The 20,092-nt window shown below is 43.9% G+C and overlaps 2 protein-coding genes across 2 annotated transcripts in view; one reads left to right on the top strand and one right to left on the bottom strand.

Annotated features, from left to right (window-relative positions):
• Positions 1-2,446, top strand: part of Top2b (topoisomerase (DNA) II beta) — a gene marked incomplete in the record, with an annotated part of 65,513 nt that extends 63,067 nt beyond the window's left edge. The window contains 1 exon segment of the mRNA XM_005387486.2: positions 1,966-2,446. Within this exon segment, the coding sequence (XP_005387543.2) occupies positions 1,966-2,133 (168 nt within the window).
• A 44-nt stretch (positions 2,447-2,490) lies between these two features.
• Positions 2,491-20,092, bottom strand: part of Rarb (retinoic acid receptor, beta) — a gene marked incomplete at its 5' end in the record, with an annotated part of 390,023 nt that continues 372,421 nt past the window's right edge. The window contains 4 exon segments of the mRNA XM_005387488.2: positions 2,491-3,950; positions 5,759-5,917; positions 6,675-6,879; positions 18,295-18,471. Of these exon segments, the coding sequence (XP_005387545.1) occupies positions 3,754-3,950; positions 5,759-5,917; positions 6,675-6,879; positions 18,295-18,471 (738 nt within the window). The 3' untranslated portion in view covers positions 2,491-3,753.

The following is a 20,092-nucleotide window of genomic DNA, read 5'->3' as shown; positions in this document are numbered from 1 at the left end:
GGGGATTTAGCTCAGCGGCAAAGCGCCTGCCTGGCAAGCGCAAGGTCGTGAGTTCGGTTCCTGGTACCGGAGAAAAACCAAAAAACCAAAAAAAACAAAAAAAACAAAAAAAAAAAAAGTTGGTCCTACACTTCAGTTAGCATTATAATTATGATTTTTGAAAAAAGGTATTTTTTATACTATTACTTTTACAAAATATTGAGTTTCAATGTGTATATTTTGATTATATCCATCCCCATTGCCCTCCTTTACAACCTCCCTCCATTTTTTATTCTCTTCTCCTTATATAATTTTCTATTTGCCTGTCATCTTTTTAAAGAATATTAGGGAGAACACATAGTTCCTAAGTCTGGCTTGTTTTGCTGAACATGAACTCTAGTTCCATTCATTTTTATTGAAAATAATGTAATTTTGTTCTTTATGGCTGAATAATACTCCGTTGTGAATATACACATTTTCTTTATCCATTCATCTGTTGGTTTCCCAGGCAGGTTCCATATCTTGGCTATTATTGAATTATGCCAAAATAACATGAGTATGCAATTATCCCTATAGTATACTGACTTTAATTCCTCTGGCTTTTTAACAAGGAGTAGTATAGCTGGGTCAAATGGTATAGCTCTATCTTTAGTTTTTTGAGGACCCTTCATACTGATTTCCATAGGGGCTATTTACATTCCTATCAACCCTGTTAGAAGCCTCCCGCCCTGCATCCAGCACTGTTCTTATATTCTTGATGATAGCCATTCTGTCTGGGGTGTTCAGTATAGTTTTAATTGTATTTCCCTAATGGCTAAAGATGTTGAACATCTTTTCACACATTTATTAGCCATTTATACTTACATTGAGAATTAGCTGTTCAATTCCTCATTTATTGGTAGTCATTCTTTTTTTTTTTTTTTGGTGTTCAGCTTTTTGAGTTCTTTATATATTTTAGATATTTTCTGTCAGAATAATAGCTGGCAAAGATTTTCTCTGATTTTTGTAGACTGTCTTTTTATTGTTTTCCTGCTGTGCAGAAATTTTTAAATTGATGTAGTTCCATTAGTTGATTCTTCACATTGCTTTCTGGGCTACTGGAAGAAGTCTTTGTGTGTATCTCTTCAGATGTTTCCCCTATGTTATATTCTAGTAGTTTCAAAGTTTCGGATCTCATACCTTGGATTTTGATTCCTTTTGAACTGGATTTTGTACAGGGTAAGAGATAGGGATAACATTGCAGTCTTCTGTATCTGGGTACCTTGTTTTCCCAGCACCATTTATTAAGTCTGTTATTTCTCCACTGTGCACTTTTGGCTCCTTTGTCAAGAATCAGATGGCTATAGTTGTGTGGGTTTGTTTTTATATCCTCTATTCTATCCCATTGGTCTATATTGTCTGTTTTGTATTGTGCTGGTTTTATTACTGTGACCATGTAGTATAGTTTGAAATGAGGTCCTACATGGTGATTCCTTCAGCTATGCTCTTTTTGCTTATGAGTGCTTTGCCCATCCTGGCTCTTCTGTATTTTCACATAAATTCTAGGATTGTTTTATCTAATTCTGTGGCATGTCACTGAATTTTAGATTGTTTTGGTAATGTGGCCATTTTAACAATATTAATTCTGCCTCTCCATGAACATGGGAGACTTTTAGATCTTCTAGTGTCTTCAGTTTTTTTCTTCAGTGTTTTCATTGCAGGGGTCTTTTATCTCCTTGGTTAGGCTGACCCTTAAGTATGTTTTACACTACTATGAATGGATTTGTTTTTGTTCTTTCTTTCTCAGCTAGTTCATTATTGGTATACAGAAAAACTATTTAGTGTTTTGTTTTAATTTTTTTATCCTGACAATTCTTTCAGGTTTATTTGCAATACTTAAATATAACTAAGTATAGTATAAGGAATAACAGTTCTTAACACTAGTCTTTTCATTTGTCAACTTTGGGGTTTTAAATCTGTATATATATGTGTGTTTTTAATATCTAGAAACCGAAGAAAACATCTTTTGATCAGGATTCAGACGTGGACATCTTCCCCTCAGACTTCACTTCTGACCCACCTTCTCTGCCACGGACCGGTCGGGCTAGGAAAGAAGTAAAATATTTTGCAGAGTCTGATGAAGAAGAAGATGTTGATTTTGCAATGTTTAATTAAGTGCCCCAAGAGCACAAACATTTTAACAAATACCTTGTGTTGTCCTTTTGTCTTTTCTGTCTCAGACTTTTGTACATCTGGCTTATTTTAATGTGATGATGTAATTGATGGTTTTTTATTATTGTGGTAGGCCTTTTAACATTTTGTTCTTACACATACAGTTTTATGCTCTTTTTTACTCATTGAAATGTCATGTACTGTCTGATTGGCTTGTAGAATTGTTATAGACTGCCGTGCACTAGCACAGATTTTAATTGTCATGTTTGCAGACTACAGACCTGCTTTTTGAAATGAAATTTAAACATTAAAAATGGAACTGTGTTCTGTTTCTTTACACAAGTAAAGGTCTCACACACCTTTAAAATAAATATATTTTATTCTTTGCCAGGAGACTCCATGGAAAAAGGTAAACAGTATATGAACATAGAAAGCATTGTTAAACAATCTCAATGTACAAACAGAGCCAGTGAAAAGTACATCACAGACTTACTAATATAAAAAAAAAAATCCACTAGTGCTTAAATGAGAACTAAGAAACTGACACTTGTATCTGTTAACCACTCTACCACAGCTTTCACTCTGCTTCATAGTGATTGAACAAGGTCAAAGGAGGCGGATTCTATGCCCATGCCTTAGGGAGTTCACGTTTACCCTCTGCATCGAGAAAACTGGGAATATACAAATCCCAGTATCAGGCATGAATCAGGAAGGACACTAGAGTTACATTGGTGGTAGACCAATCTGCTAATTATCCCATGAACAGGTAAACAAAAACTTGTTAACACTGAGAAGTGTTTTTGCCTTGGAGGCTATCATTACTGTAAAAATGTAGCATTTTTAAAAAATTGTGTAGTTATGTCATTAAGTAATAACCACTTTTAATTTAAAGTGACATTAACAGTTGAACAAATGACATCTGATTAACTGAACTGGCAGTTACACTGACACAGAATTCTCTTCTGCTAGTACAGTGAGTTTGTATACTTTTACTGGGAAATATGAAATAAAAGATGCAATTGGAAAGCATCAAAAAGAGCAAGGACAAGCTTCCATACTAACTAAATCAGAGTATCTTTAGTCTTGTCATACTGTACAACAGTCCTGTTTCCTTACCTTGAGGTTTTGAGTATTCCATAAAAGCGAGACAGTTACGTTTTTGAAGCTTTCTTAGGTGGACACGTACAGTAGTCTGTTTCATAACCTTGGTGTCTTCTTGGTTATTGAGTATGCAAGACAAAAGGAAAGCACCAAACATACAGTATAGAAAGAACAGAGCCGTACTTCGGTATGTACAAAGTCTTCAGAAACTTAACCAGGGTAAATTATTTGGACTGGGTCTTTGCCATGCAATCTTGACTGTTCAAAGAGGAAAATAGAAGCTTTTAACTAGTTTCTGTTTGCATGAAATGGCTGATTTTTAGAATTTGAAAAGTTTGTATTTCTAGGTAAGTTACACAGTGAAGAGTATATATATTGATACATACGAAAACTTCTTGGTCCTTCTCGAGTTTTAATGTATTTTCAGTCCAAAAACTAAGCAGCAGTAAAAATGTTTTTCCTTGCATTTTAAATCCCAAAACTGAAGGTACTGGGGAATGTTTGAAGTAGCTGGAAATTGTCTCATTGCACCAGTGGTGACTGACTGACTCCGCTGTTTTCCACTGAGCTAGGTGAGATGCTGGGACTGTGCTCTGCTGTGTTCCCACTTGAACTTGGAGTCAAAGGTTCATGTCCTTCAGAATTCTCCAGCATTTCCTGAATGAGAGGTGGCATAGATCCAGGAATTTCCATTTTCAAGGTAATTACTCGTTCCGCACCTTTTAAAAAGAGATAATAGAAATCTGGTTAAGAACTTAAGCTGGATAAAAAGGGACCAACTTTCATGCACTTTTAGTGTATTCAGACTTCTGAATGAATTATCAAGTACTGTATAGATACCAAGTGGCTTTTGCCTTTGCTGAGAAAGAGCTGTTTATTACTGTAGCTCTCATGAACACAAATGGAAGTATATTTAGAGTGGGAACTCTAGCCATCGGAAACCCATAGTGGATTGTGAAGTCAGAGCAGGCTCTTAACCAGTTCAGGGTCACAGAGGATTTCTTCACTATTGGAGGAACCCTCTTTTATCTTTTATGAAAGCAACAGTCAATACAATTTTTCCTCTTGAAACAAAATTTTACAAGCAGGGCTGCTTAGAAGCTACCCTAATTTTACAACATTAATCATCTAACACTTTAGCCCAGGTGTGACTTGGGCAGGGCATTAGTTTATGTAATGACTAACCCAAGCAACACTTGAACAGGTGTCGTTTCACTGACATTATCTTTTTAACATTTCCTGTTAAAAAATGAAAAAATATGTAATTTTTGGTCATCCTCCTTTTAAATAATTGGACTGGTAAGTGGTTAAAACATTTTTACTCAATGGAAAAGCAGCAGAAATATGGTAACATGTTTAAATTTTATAGGTCCAGTGTCTCAGTCAGTCAGTGTAATTTACAAAGACAGGTTTGTCTCAATTGCATTAGCCAAACTTAAAGTGGTTGAGAACCATGTGACTGGTGGCTACTGTATTAGGGCAAGTTGAATATTTTCATAATCACAGTAAATTGTTAGCTATCACTGGACCTGCTATAGAGAATGATAGTACTAACTTGACTTTTAAATAATTACACTGGTCAAGCAGTGGGATCTACTTTTTGCTAATCCTAGGCAGGGATGAACTCATAATTTCTCACTGAAGAATCCTCTTAAAAAGAATTGAGAGTCATTGTCAGACAAGTTCACTGTGCTTTTAAGCACTTTCCAAAATGTGGTTTCTTCCTTGACTTGCCAAGGTCTTCAGGTACAGAGTTCTCTAATGGGGAAGGAAAGTGACAAATAACAGTACATTTGGTAGGAGGAATAGCTGCTGAATTGTCTGTCTGCATAGAGTAGGGTTTTTCTAACACTCAATTGTGATATGGCTCTAGGCACTTCTGTAATTGCTTGAGGTGCCACATAAACTGAAAATCACCAGGCAAGGAAATTTACTTCTCTCAGGAAAGCAAAAATTCCTTAGCTTGGAAGTGTAGAGAAGTAAATCCGCCTGAACTCAAGAGAGTAATGGCCACAAGATTGGGAGAGAAATCTGACCCCTAAGTACTATTTTTTGCTTGGGGTTTGGATGTTAAGGAAAAACTGAAGTCAAATTTATATAAACAGATGTCAGGAAATCTGGAGTGAAACGTATAAAACCAGAAGTTAAAAGTGTTAAAACCACAAGTTAAAAGTACCTTATTTGAAAGCAGTATTTTTTCTAATTGCACATCGGAAATTTGAAATTCTCAGTAATTTATTAATGTCGCTGAGTGCTAGTACCTGGTTTTTGCTTCTATTCTTAATGCTATGCCAGAGACAAGCTTCAAGTATGTCCTGGAAGACATCTCTTAAAAGGGGCTCAAGAACTGAGTAGGGTTTGGTTTTCTTTTTTTAATGGGGGAATACTACTTAATCTGTTTAATTCTAATGAGAGGTAGGTTCCAAATCTTAAAAATCAGCTAATTAAATATGCTGAATTAAAACATGGGATTTTACAAAACACAACCAGAAAGGCCGTCAACTTCATGCTGTGATTGCAGACCTACCTTTAGCACTGATGCTGCGGAGATCTGTGATTTTCATTAAGATCTTTGGAAACATGTGAGGCTTGCTGGGTCGCCTTTTTCTGATATAAATTTTCAGTGCTTCCAGCAGTGGTTCTTGTAGCTTATCCACTTTTGTTGGTTCCTCAAGGTCCTGACGGTCTAGATAACAGTAAAATATTAAACAATATCAGGACAGAAAAAGTTGTATGTTTTCCGGGTTATCTAATTTCTGCCCACCACTTCCTCGTGTCCTGTTACTACTACAGTATGACTCTTTGTTGATTTAATCTCATACTTACTTAAATGTAAATAACTATCCCCCTTGTAGGGCTAACGGACATGTGATGTCTGGTTGGTTTTGTCCCAAGGAACAAGTTACCTTTTGTGACCAGGAGATGTCAGTGCTGAGTTGAATTAAAAGCAAACCTTGAACAGGGTGGTTATAAAAGTCAGGTAAATCTGCCCCTTAATTAAAAACATTACTTTTTAACCACTTGAGATTGAGCCTTGTGAGCCAGCAGGGGTCACCATGCGGAAGAAAGCACGTGTTATCTCAGTCTTCCAAGGATGGGTGGGGGGCCCCGGCAATAACTTGTATTCCCAGCCATTGTATTAACAGAGTAGACAAGTCCCTTGGGTCATCGTTAAATGTTCCCAGGCAGTTCCTTTGACAATAGTTTGATACTGCATTTTTAAAAAGGACCTATGGCACTTAGAGAAATAGCATTCCAGTATTTCTTTCAGAGCAAAAGGATTCCTAATACTATTACTTATTATAACAGTATAGAGAAACCCAGGCATATATGCTTTATTCACGTGCTTCTCCATGCAAAAGAACTCCAAAATGGAGACCGGGAATTTCCCATAAACTGTAAGTTGTTCTTCATGGGATCGTATGAAAGTTTGTCCAGTATACCTCCACAGATTAAGCAGATGGCACTGAGAAGGCCAGTTTCTGTGTCATCCATTTCCAAAGGCAGGAGCTGGTTGGCAAAGGTGAATACAAGATCAGTCAGAGGACCAAATCCGGCGTTGTGCATCTGAGTTCGATTTAGGGTAAGGCCATCTGAAAAAGTCATGGTGTCTTGTTCTGGGGTATATCTGGTGCAAATTCTAAGAATCTGGAAAAAAAAGTTTATTTAATGAATCATCAGTACTAGCGTACCTACCAGCATCCGTTTTATACAAGCAGAAAGTAATCTGAAGATGTCCAAGCAGTTCATATATCCTGTGGGGTAGTTTGCCCTGCTTTGGCGATGTTTTCAGTAAGACTACAGAAGCCAAGTATAGGGCTGTAGTTACTTAGTGAATAGCATGCAGGAAATTTTGAAAAATAACTTTGTGATAAGAAGTGTTTCATTTGAGAACTTGCAAAAACAAGTATCTATCATTTAGTAAGTGCCTGGCGTATCACAAGTATTGTACGTCCTTTATCTCTGTTCAGTCTTTCCAAAAACTGGGCAGTTATATTTTGCAGACGAGGGAGCTAAAGCTAGAAAGGCTGTATGATGTGCCCGTGTCCCACAGTTAACATGTAATGAACCGGACTCAAAGCCAAGTTGGGATCACGCTCCCAGGATGCCTCTGATCACATAGCTGCCCAGATAACACATACGGGTACACATACTGTAAGGCAGTGAGGTAGAACCAGTGGGTGCTAGGCAGTTGGAAGGAAAGCTCAGGCATAGTTACGAGGAAATCAAGGACAGAGCCATGGGGAACAGGTGGCATTTCGATCACAACCTGAAATACAGGCAGGATTTCTACAGGCAAGAAGCCTCAGCCACTGACACAGTCACCCACTCTCACCTCACGTGCCCTTGACAGATCATCTCCCTGGCCATGCCGCGGCGCTTGCTATCAGAAGACCTCTGCTCACTGTGCTGTGCCTCTAGGTCGCGCTCAAAGCACAGTATACTCGGAAACACCTTGTTTGCTGGCAGTCAGTCCTGTCTCCTGTTCCCATGACTGTAAAAACCCTTCAGCTGGTCGTCAGGAGCTCTGTGCGTTACAGAGCACTTAACCACTACAGCCGCATTTTTCGGCACCATGTCCTGTGCTAACCACCTTAATGAACTATTTCTCCTAAAAGCCCATGACTTAAGTAGTACTGTTACCCCATTTGACAGATAAGCAGACTGACGTGAATAACCTCTCCTAGGTCACGTAACTGTGAGGTAGTATGACTTGATTTAGGCCATTTCCAGAACCTATTACCTACTGTTTCATACCTGCCTCCCCTCTCTTCATGCCAGTACCTACACAGAGGATGACCTCCGCCCAGTGTTGACGTGCCTGTCAGCCTCAGTTGTCCCCTGGCTGGGGGGATTTGTGTAGCACACAGCCCGCACAGCTCTTCCTGGTGGCCTACCCGATATACAGTAGCACAGAGCCTGTGGCCCGGAAGTAAGAAGTTCACTTTACATGGAGAAAGATGTAGAAATGTCTGAATCAGGATAAACTCCTTCATGTTCCTATTATATGACCAGCTGTCATAGTGTGCTGGAAAGTACCTGAACATGAAATCATGAATGTGCATGGTTATCACAATATCATAGTAAGTTCATTGGATGGATGGTGATTGTTACATCGCATCTGTCCAGAGACTTCTGAGACGGCCCAACCACTTCCTCTGGGCCCCAACTAGCTGATCTGTTTCACTTCATCTTGGTAGCTGATGGGGTTCAAAGCCATTCCCATTAGAGCAGCAAGAAGACCAACATGTCACAGGGTATATATTTTACATTTGTCTCAGAACTCTTGGAGATGAAGCAAGCGTCCCAGGATCACACTAGGAATGGTGCTAGAGCTTGGATTATAGGTCTCACAACCCCCAGCCTGAAGTTTCTTAAGCTGCCTGGAGCAACATTAGGCATGACTGGTTACCTAGGGAGTTGTCATGAGATCATCAAAGTTAGTATGTTCAATATTATTATTTATGGGCTCAAAATTTCCAGGCACATTTCTAATCTTAGATCAGATAGTAAATAACTTTGTGCCTTTAGCATGCTGCCATGATACGAATGCATGAATCTGTTCCCTGAAGAATAAAAGAATCTGGAGATTTGATGGAAAGGAACAAAAGACCAGGACTGAGGTATCTGCAAGTTGTCAGCAGCTCACTTTGAAATTCAAGTTCAAACTGCAACAGACAAACTATTCTATTCTGAAGGATTTTCTTCCTCAAAAGTCAGAAAATACCTGGGTTCTAATGAAGCATTTCGATTATGTCCTATTACCTTTTTCCCTATAAAATTCTAAATCAAGTCCAAATGGCGTATCCACGGAGGGGTGTAGGTGGCCTGAGAAGGCGGGCTGCCCAGTGCTTTTATCTGAGGAGCCTCTGTTCTGAAATGGGCCCAGTGTGTAGCAGGCGCCCGCACAGCTTCTGGCCAGCCCTGCCTCTGTAGAGAAACCAAGTACTGTACTTCCATTTTGTCACACTCCAGTCAAATGCCCGTGGCAATCACAAGTTCTTTTCCAGGATAAAAACACTCTTTGTTTGAAAGGCGGGTATCTTCTCCGGAAAGGACAGCATGCAGGTCTCATGAAACACTGACTTTGGGCCAGATTTGTGTTCTGTCAGTCTTCCACAAGTCACTGCTGCTTCAAGGCCGCTCCTCCCTCTGCTTTCAAAGGTTGTCCCTTGATCTTTATGTCCTGACTCCGGGCAAGTCTGACTCGTCAAAGAGGACCATATGGGATGACAAAATGTTTCACGTTGATGGTCAAAACTGATCCTGTGTGGGGCAAAAAGAACCCTCTCTTCCAGCCTTCACCAAAGACAACTGCGTATCTCCCCGCTGCTGTTGGTGTGAGAGTGTGTTCTCTGCCCATGCTGTGAGCACCCTGCACGAGGCTGGAGGCTGAAACAAATGCACCTGGGACCCAGAGGGGGAACTGGGGCTTTTCCACCAACCGCCCACCGTCTGTTCCCTGAGAAGGGCCTCTCTTACCCCACCTTTCCATTCCTGCTAGGGTACTACGTAGGCAGTCCCCAGCAGCCACAGCATACTGCTCAAAATGTTCTTCCGAGGAAAACTGCTCTTGCCTCCCCTCCAAGGACTCCTAGTCATTTTAAGAATAAAATTTAAACTTCTTACTCTGGCTTCCCCCTACCTCACCAATGTCAGCTTCTCCCATTTCTCCTTGCTCACAGACTTTGGACCAGGTTTGTCTTCTCTGTAAATCTCCAAAAAGTCACTGTCGCTGCAAGACCTACTGTTGCCTCTGCCTTCAGTGCTTGTCCCTTGATCTTTACGTGCTGACTTGTTACTCAGAGGTCATCTCAAATGTCACCTTACAAAGCAAAGCGACATGCTTTCTAAAACCCGTGATTTTTTATCATCACTTTCATTTTGGAATATAACATAAAATTATTTAAAAATTGACTTGTGACAGGTACAAACTCCTTATGATGAATGTTATCATATATATCTAAAATATACCCATAAAATAAGTACAGTTTTAAAAAAAAATTGAGTTGTAAATGTGTGGAAGTTTTAAAATGTGTCCACAAATTCTTTGATAATCTTCCCTTGAAAGGATGGAGACCCTGTCATAAAAGTCCCATGGACAGGTCAAAAATTAGCTATGCTGTCGATACCCACCACGGAGATGCAAGGCAAATGTGACCAGCAACCATGGCCACACGCTGTCAATCCTGGTCAACCCTTTGGAGGGTGGTAGCCTTGGCTGGTGTTCTGAGTGCGACTTCATGAAAGACCCTTGGCAGGCTAACGTGGCACCATATTCCTGGCCCACAGTGACTGTGTGAGATAATAATGTTCAATTTTTGAAGCTGCTAAAGTTTTGTGGTTATATCTTACCCAATAATAGACAGTGAATACAAAACTTGAGGTGCACATAAACATCTAGAGTAAAGCTTAATACACTTTCCCTAACATACGCCTGTATAACCATCACCTAGATCAGGATACAAATATTTATAGCATGTAAAGGGTCCCTTAGTACCTCCTAAACAAACCTCTTAAAAAAATAACCATTATTTTGCCCTTTGTTTTGAGAGGTTAGTTTTTCTGGTTGAACTAAGGCAAATGGAATCCTACAGTATATTCTATTTTGTGTCTTTTATTCACTCACTGTTTTGTCTGTGAGATTCCCTCATGTTTAATGCAATGGGTGATCACGAAGTATAGTATATGTTTAAAAATTACTACAGTAAAGAGACACATTGTCATTAACCCCCCTCAGAATACTTCCCCTCATTTCCTCCCATCGTTCTTGACTCTTTCTGAAGCAGCTGTGGAGGTTCTTCCTTTGTGATCATCTTTGGTTGTGCTGTCGTATCAAATCGGTGTCTTGAATGGATTCAAAATATTTACAATAATTTTGTTCAAATGGAGACATTACTTGTGTGTTCTCATCTACCATATTCACTGAATCTGGCACTGTGCAACTTCTGGGTCTTCCACAAAGCCAAAATAATCATAAAAACTAAGTATTTTTAATTAATTGAGGACACTGAGGCAGCCACAACAGCACAACTAAAGACTCATGAAAAAAACTTTCAGAACTGCTTCACATAGTAGCAAGACTGGCGGGCTAAGTGTGTTTGAAGTGAGGGGAAGTATTTTTGAGGGAGATTAATAGGAATGTATCTTTTACTGTAATGCATTTTTAAAATTTAAATATTTGTCATATTTTGTGCTTACACTTTGCGTATGCAGCAGATAGCCCATTTTCTTCTTTGCTGTGTAGTATCCTGTAGTATGGGCCACCACCCCATTTGACTTGCTTCATTGTAATTGTAATTGTCGCCCTCTGCCCTGTTGGCCTGTCTTCCTTCCTGAATATGAGCTCTGACAGGAAGACTGCTTTACTAGTCCTGCTTTTTGCTGTGCCTTTAGCATTTAAGACAGTATCTAGCCACATAGTAAGTGGGGTTAATCAATAGTTGTTGAATAAAGGGAATGGATTCCTCTCATTCTTGCTCACCCTGTAAATCCCTGAGGGGGCATCCAAGGACTGTTCAGGTTTTTGGCAAAGGAGAAAGCTCAAATTACTCACCCATCTTGGTTTCTACTCTGATTATGTTTGCCAAGTTGTGGGCAGATTCTGATCCAAGTTGGCTATTTCTCTCCAAGTGCTTGTGGGAAAGATTAAGTAGGATAATAACAACAATGACATATGGGGCACATACTACTTGCTGTGATGAGCTAATGGGAGAGAGAGATTCTCCCAGTGGGCTGTGCCGCCAGAGCAGCTCCTGGCATGGCACTGGGATGGAGAAAGAATGGGCAGAACTTTGGAGAAGGAAGAGATCTGCTTAGGGCAGGACTCTTGTTACTCTTACCTCTTTGGAGACTGGCACTCTAGTGGCCACTTGTTAAAAATGTTAATGTTAAAAAGAAATAGGTGGAATTATTTTAGTAGCGTTGACTTAACCTATCAAAAACTGCATCAATATGTAACCAGTATGAAAAATCATTAAGGAGATGTGTTACATTTCTAAATACTAAATTTAAACTGCCGAGTTTAGTTTGCAAGTGCGACACTTCAGATCAGGTACACAGCAAGGTGCTCACTGTGCTCCCGACCTGGACGGCGTGGCTGCAGATGCTGTTTCCTGATAGTTCACTACTACAGTTCATAAGACATCCTGGGCTCTTGTCTCTTTTGGGTCTCTGGGAGGGGAAGGGAGGCACTGATTCACCCTTGTGCGCAAAGCCACATGGTCCCTAAGACCACTGGAATCACAAATGTTTTGAAGTCAGGCGGGCAGTCACTTGTGCATCGTCTGAAGCAAGGTGCTGCTGTGAGTGGCGTGGGAACATTTCCTTGGGGGAACGAGGGCAGCGGGGCAGGACTCAGGGAAGCCATGCGTCCCACCGGGCAAGACGCTACACTGGAAGCTTGCACAGATGTGGTATTTGGGCAGAGGCGCACATGCTGAAATTTGAATTGTCAGCGCTAACACTCATCTATCTGTTCATTCACAAATAGCAAAGCTTGCCTCTTTTAGACCAAGAGGGCAGAAGACACTGCTGAACAGGTTTCCAAGCACATCATGTCTTCAGGGCAATAAGAGAGCCCACCAGTGCAGTGTGAGGGTAGGAACCAAGCACCACTCAGGGAGAGCTTTTCTGAAGACTTGGCATTGAAGCTGTGATGAGAAGCAGCTGGCCAAGAAGAAAGGCAGGAGGACACCACCTGGGGACGCTATGCCCGAGAGACTGAAGATGAAAGGCCTCTGGCCAGGAAGAGATCTGGGGGAGTGACCAGAGGTGAGTGGGCTGAGAGAGGCGCCTGAGCAGAGCAGGACGGAGGGCAGCTTCTACGCTGGCAGAGAAGCAGCCAGCCCCACTCCCACAGTTCCCGTGTGGGGCCATGTGGGCCCTGGCTTGTATAGATAAGGGTCAGCCCCAGCCAAGGCAGGCTAGCCTGGAGTCCTGGTCCAGGGAGGTGAGGCTCTCACCTACACTTCTGGGTGGCCAGGTGGGCTGCCATTCACACTGTCTTTTGAATCACAAGTGAATCATTGCCTCTTACTGCATTGCTACGTGGTTTAATTTCACTGTAAGTTTTATATATATATATATTTGGTACCGGGAATTAAAACTCAGGACCTTGTGCTTGCCAGGCAGGTGCCTGTGCCACTGAGCTATATCCGTGGCCCTAATTTCACTGTAAAATGCAGAGCTACTTAGAGACCCTACATCTCCACTACAGACTTTTATCAATTTCTGGCAAAGCAAATCATTTTCATCAGAAAACTGCTCAAGTTCCTGCCTTCATGAAAGCAGTTTTTACCTCCCTTTAGCCAGAGGCTGACCCCCACCTTCGGAGGACCTTATGGGCTTCCACTCAGGCCTCTACTGCTTCACCTGGAAAATGTAGACCATAATAGAACCATGAGGATGCACTGAGGCTTAATAACAACATATAGGATGAGTGAGGCCTATAATACGCTAAGCGGTGCTCCAAACCCTCACTCATCTTCCCCAGATTCTGAAGGAAGCTTCTAATACCACTGTTCTAAATATGCTGAAACAGGCTCTGAGAGGGGGCGTCGCTGACTCAAAGTCACACAAGCAGTTGGCAGCAGAGCCTCATTTTGAATCCAGGGGAACTGGCTCCAGACCTACAGCCACTGTCAGCAGCGGAGGCAAGCTTGGGGGTGGGGGGTGCGAGACCCACACTCCGGTGCGGCAAGACGAGGCTGGGTGGAAGAGCAGGCACTCATCTGTTCTCTTCCTCACTGTATCCCCAAATCGGGCACGCAGTGCCTGCTTAGCAAACACACGTACGAATGACTACTTCAACTAACGCTTATCCACTACTGTGTGCTACTACAGAATGAACACATACACCAGAAGCAGACTGTGCCATCCCTCTGCCCCAAATCCAGGGATTTCGATACTAAGAATGCAGATGTGATCCCGGATCCTCCCTGGCCCCAGGTCCTCCTGGCCCACCTGTTCCCTCTCCTCCAGGCACAGTCCTGGCGCGCTGGTACAGTCCATATGTATCTCTCCCCAAAGCCTCAGGTCCGTGTAGGTGGGGCTTTGGAGAGGTGACTGGACCTGGGGGCGTGGGAGTGGTTGGGCTGGTCCACCGATGAGGTCACAGCTGACTTCTCCTTAGGAGGTGGGGTATGGTCAGAAGAGCCGGGTCACGTGGCTTAGAAGGGCTTATCTTGTCTCCACCCTGCCCTCACTCTGCCTCCCATGCCATGCCCTGAGCAATTCTCTGCTGTGCTGCCCTGTCTCAGAGCTGCCTGACGATGGACTGAAACTGCTACGAACTGAGCTAAAATGAACCTTTCCTCCTTTGAGGTGCTGGGTACTATGTCTCAGTGAGGAGAAAGTAATAGACACCTGCCGTTATTCCTCACTTTCAGGGCTGCTCCTGCCTTGGGCCCTCTGGACTCTTACCATTTCTGGTTGCCCTATGCAGATCAGTAGTTTCCTGGTTCTGGCTTGCACTGTCCATTCAGGTCTCTTCAAAGGCTATCCATTTCCTTAATGTGCTAGAGAAACCTGCCCCCATCACAGTCATACTGTGTCCCTTCCTTTGCTTCTACTTTCTTTGTAGTACCTGAGACACTGTTTAATTTGTTCACGCGCTTGCTCGTTGTCGCCCCTGCTGTCCACGAGCAAGTCAGCTCCACAAGAGCCGGGATTTCAGTCTGCTTGATTTACTGCTGTGTGCACAGCTGGGCACAGGAGCTGACACGAGCAGGTCCTCAGCATTTGTGGAAGGAAAGGATGAAAGGAGGATGGAAAAGAAAAAGGAACAATGGAGGAAGAGGAACCAGAGAGTGAGAGGCCTCGAATATTATTAATTTTTATGTTTAGTTGAGAGCGACATGATCCTAATTACCTGCAGAGGACAGGGAGAGGAGAGGAGAGCAGCAGCAGAAAAGGGCTAAAGCAGATGCAGAGATTAAGCAAGAAGGAAACCAGGGCAGCGCTCTGGCGAGGGACACGGACACGTCACTACACACCGTGCAGGGAGGCTGCAGGTTTTAGGTGAGGAAAGGAAAGCAGAATTCCATCTGCGATGGCTGTGAAGAGTTTTTCCATCTCAACAGTCATTTTGGCTGGTCGGCCCAGTGGGAAATCATAGAATTCAAAGCTAGACCTCAGCATTCCCTGACTTATCCCTGGGGCAGAAGCCTGGCCGTGGACTCCACATCAAAGGTCCCAGCCCCTGGAGGTTGCCCTGGGGAGGGATGGCTGGGGCAGAGGTGGGGGGAGGCAGGACAGGGGAGGCTTTCCTTCCCCTTCCCCGATTCCCAGGGAGTCCCACTCATGATGACACATCAGCTCCTCCCCAGTGCCATGCTGGATGTGACAGTGAACTGTGTCTTCCTCTCAGAGCGCCCGCCTGGCAGCAGTGGGACCCGAGACAAATGGCCGGTCTGGTTAGGGGAACACACAACGTGAGATGGCTGGTTCTCAGTGGGCGGCACTCATGCAGGCCTGATGACCCTTGGGACAACCTGCACTCTCCTTTGCTGGGGTTGAGAATGACTTCAGCCTAACTCTGTCTGTCCGCCTGGCGTCTCTACCTTACTTTCTCCCTCTATCAATGGCTCATGTAAGATTCTTCTAAATGCCTCAGCTGATTGCTGTTGTCACCCAAAAGATGCTCTCTGAAGTTGTGCATTTTTCAGGATCTTGTGATTAACTGCCTTTTCTGTAAATTCTTGGAAATGAGAGCATGCCTTCTGATCTATGTTATGTGACTGGAGGCCTTCACCCTTCCCCTACTAGGTTTTTTCCTCCTTTGACGGCTGTACCTCAACCAACCCTCTCCACCCCACCGAGGCCAGGAAGGAATGGCTCAGGGTCTGTGGGTCATACCAGCGGGGTTGAAACTGCCCACACAGGCTTTGCCACCTTTGCCCTTTGCCTTCAATATCCTTGGTGAGCCTCTACCACATACTAGATTCCCATTACCTTATTTAATGTCACTAAATAATTCTAGTTAATGCCGCACTTACTTGTGTTTGTATTCTGCACATGGTAAAGTGAGGCTTGGAAGGGTTCTACCTCACTCACTGAGGGTAAGGGCTAGCTTGGATCCACAGGCAAACCGGAGAAGTGTTGTAGACAGCACTATCACTGCAGACAGAATCTTCCTTTCCTGTCTTCACTGAAAGCGTAAGTGTCCCAGGCACGGGAGACACCAGCTGGAAGCTGGAAGAGGATCTTTAAGGCAAGATCTCAATCTCGTGGAGCTGAAGCTGGCAAACTCTACAGGTTAACGCTGCTCGAAGGGTCCGGTTTTTCTGAAATGTTCCTGGTTCACCCAAAACTCTGATTTTGTGAGAAGGAAGACACCGGACGCTCTCAGGTTTCTGCACCCATTTGTTACGGGGGCACCGTACCACCCTTCTGCAGCTCCAGTCAGTCAGCTGAAGGGTGAGCAAACCCTCAGGCTTCCTCCACAGCCACCTCTATGGTTTGGATATGTCCCCTACCTTTCATTTACTCCAACTCGTATGTTGGCTGCAGTGCGACCTTTGTGGCCCCACAGTGCGCTGGGGCCTCCTGAGGAGAGGAAGAGCAACCCGAGCTGGCACGCTCACTGTCCCAGCATGCACTGCCCATGCGTAATGCAGCAAGAGGGCCTCACCAGATCCAGAGCCGATGCCAACACCGTGCTCCTGGGCTTTCCAGCCTCCACAGCCATGAGACAAATAAACGTCAATTGCATACAATTATCCTGTCTGAAGGACTGTAATTTCATTACAGTAACAAAGAACACACCCGTCCAGGGTCCTCTCTCCTCTTGAGAGGGACTGTGGATATGTGTTTAATTATGGTGACGAATGGCATCAGCTTTCAGAATGGCTTAAACTCAAAGCCACGAAAGACACGATAAAAAGGAAAATCTGTACATTCACAGCTAGTTTTCCTTTCTCTATTTTGCGATGTAACCGCTGGACTTGCTCCATAGGCCTCTCTGTGTCACCCCCACCCCCAGGCAGGGCACATCACTCTGCCGAAGTAGCAGCTACTCCCGTGCCCAAGGAAACAGTCGCAGCGGAACTGGTCACCCTGTCCCTGAAGTCTTTGGAGGGCGGAGGGAGGATAGACATCCAGCCAGCAGAGGACACCAGAGACCACAGAGGAAAAGGTGTGACACTAGCCATTCCCTCTCCAAGACTGTAAACTGCAGTGTGACAATGGCAGGGAACCAAGTGGCCTGAGGATCTTCCTTTGCACACTTGAGGAAATGGGCCTGCCGCGAGAAGCTTAGACATTTGCGTTCCCACTCCCACATGGGTATGTTAGGCCCTAACTGCCCGTGTGGTGGTGTCGGCAGGTGGGGGTCTTTGGGAACAACTAGGTTTGAATGAGGTCATGAGGGTAGAGGCCCAGGAAGGGATTAGTGCCTGTGTAAGGAGATGAACGGACCAGAGTTCGCTCTCCACCTCACAGGAAGGCAGCCATCTGTAACCCGGGAGAAGAGCCCTCACAAGAGCCCAACCACATTTGCTCCCTAATCTTGGTTTCTCAGCCACCAGAACTGTGAGAAATAAATGCTGCTGTTTAAGCCGCCTGGTCTCTGATTCTGCAGCCTGAACTAACGCAGGAGGGAAGAGGTTTCCTTAAGGCCTCAAATAGAAGTGCAAAATTGGGGTAGGGGTTGAAGCCACAGCACTACTGTGCTACGGCCTGGAGAATCCATACAGTCTGTCACACACACCCATGGCTGTCCTGCGGAACGGGCTGCAGACACCCCTTGCGGCTCGGGGCAGGGGGAGCGTGAGTACAAGGGGAAGGGGTCTTTCTAATGACTGGCCCGGCCTGCGCTGGGGAAGGTTGCCTCACTGAAAGGTGCTGCTGGCCCCTCTGCCAGTGTCATGCTGGGGAAGTGAAGCAGGTAGGTTATACCCAGCCCCATGGACTTTTCATGATCATGGAGATTCGAACAGAAAGAACGCGCCTCTGTGAACACAGGCGGCTGTAGGAAGGGAGGCTGGGAAACGAGTCTCCTCGGAGAGCTCTCAAGCCTCTCAGTGGCCCCCCACTCCTCCAAGAGCTCAGAAAGGCTCCTACCAGAATGTCCAGGCAGGCGGCCTTCAGCAGGGTGATCTGGTCTGCGATGGTCAAGCTGGTGAAGCCCGGCAGACGTTTAGCGAACTCCACAATCTTAATAATGCACTTGGTGGCCAGTTCACTGAACTTGTCCCAGAGGCCCAGGTCCAGTCGGACTCGATGGTCAGCGCTGGAATTCTGAGAGAGAGAGAGAAAACACCATCAGGTGTAGGTTCTGCAGCCCAAAGTAGGGCGGAAACTAGTGTGTCTTCCATTAAGGGGCTGTCACTTTAGCCTTGACCATGGAGCTTCTTGGTGAGGTGGCTCAGTGCTTAGTCAGGACTCGTCCTGTTAAAATGTTCAAGATCTTACGTGTGTACTACTGTCAGTAACACATGAGGGCACGCTTCCTTGCATTCAATTATCCTAGTGTCAGAATGAGGATATTATTTTAGAACACAATGAATTAACACCTCTAGGCATTTGCCCTCAGGGTTGGCTAATATTCCCCCACCCCATAGTGGGAACTGAACCCAGAGCCTTTGCACTGAACTACATGCTCCGTTTTTGCTTTTTATTTTGAGACAAGGTCTCGCATAATTGCCCATGCTGGGCTAGAACTTGGAGTCCTCCTGCTTCAGCCTTCCCAGGGTGCAGGGATTAAAGGCCCATGCTGCTGCACCTGGCTCTTGGTAATATCTCAGAAATAGGCCACTTGCCACATGGGCGTCCTTATGGGAAAACACACCACAACCTAGGAAATAGTCCGGCTCAAGTCAGACTTGAACTACATAGAGGCTCTAGATTTAACCAAAGGAAATTAGGGACATGGTAGATAACAGCATAGGGCTACAATTCTCAACATCCAGAATGCCAGGAACCCTATAACACCAGTGTATGGAATTTTTCAACAAAGGCATTGCAAGGGGAAAAAAAGAAAAGAATTAAAAGTGAATCAAATCAACTGTAGCAATATTAGCAGATGATGGATGATTGCAGCTATGCAATGAATGGCAGGGAGCGCTCAAGGAAGGAAACGGGTGTGTGATACAACATGGATGCCCCTCAGTGCACTGTACTGAATGAAAGGAGGCAGGCGTAAAAGCCTACACATGACATGACTCCATTCGCGTGGCGTTCTGGAAAGGGCGAAACCACAGTGCCAGAGACCACATTACGGTTCACAGGGGTTGACCAGAAGGAACATGAGGAATGTGTCTCTTTGGAATGATGGAAAGGCTGCACACTTTGGTGTCATGGTTACATGACTGCGCACTTCCGTCACACTCATCAAACTGTATCTTTAAAGAAGATAAAAAAATTACACTGTATAAATTATGCTCTAAAAAATTAACTTAAAAACTGTTTGAGAGACTTATTTAGATAAACCATAAACTTTATCTCAATTCCGATTCAAAACAATTTTAAAGAGCCTGTGACACACACAAGAAAAACTAGAAATTTGAGAGATCATGGTGTTTGATATGTTAATTTAAGGAGGTAGTTATTGATGGTTTGCTTTGTTTGCAGTTGTGACTTTGATTTAGAACACAGCCTTAGAAGGGACTCTAGTCTGGTCAGTCAGAGTACTACCATCTTTTGAACACTGTAGTTGGTCAGGAAAAGTATATGTGAGTCAAGTGTGGTGGTGCATGCCTGTAATCCCAGTACTCGGGAAGCTGAGGCAGGGGGATCACTGTGAGTTTGAGGCCAGCCTTAGCCATATAGTGAGTCCAGGCCAGCCTCAATGACATAGTGAAACCCTGTCAGAAAGAAAGAAAGAAAGAAAGAAAGAAAGAAAGAAAGAAAGAAAGAAAGA

The sequence above is a fragment of the Chinchilla lanigera genome, unplaced genomic scaffold (genome assembly GCF_000276665.1).
Source record: "Chinchilla lanigera isolate Chin_1 unplaced genomic scaffold, ChiLan1.0 scaffold00029, whole genome shotgun sequence".
NCBI classification, from domain to species: domain Eukaryota; kingdom Metazoa; phylum Chordata; class Mammalia; order Rodentia; family Chinchillidae; genus Chinchilla; species Chinchilla lanigera.
This window is presented reverse-complemented; position numbering and strand designations above follow the sequence as displayed.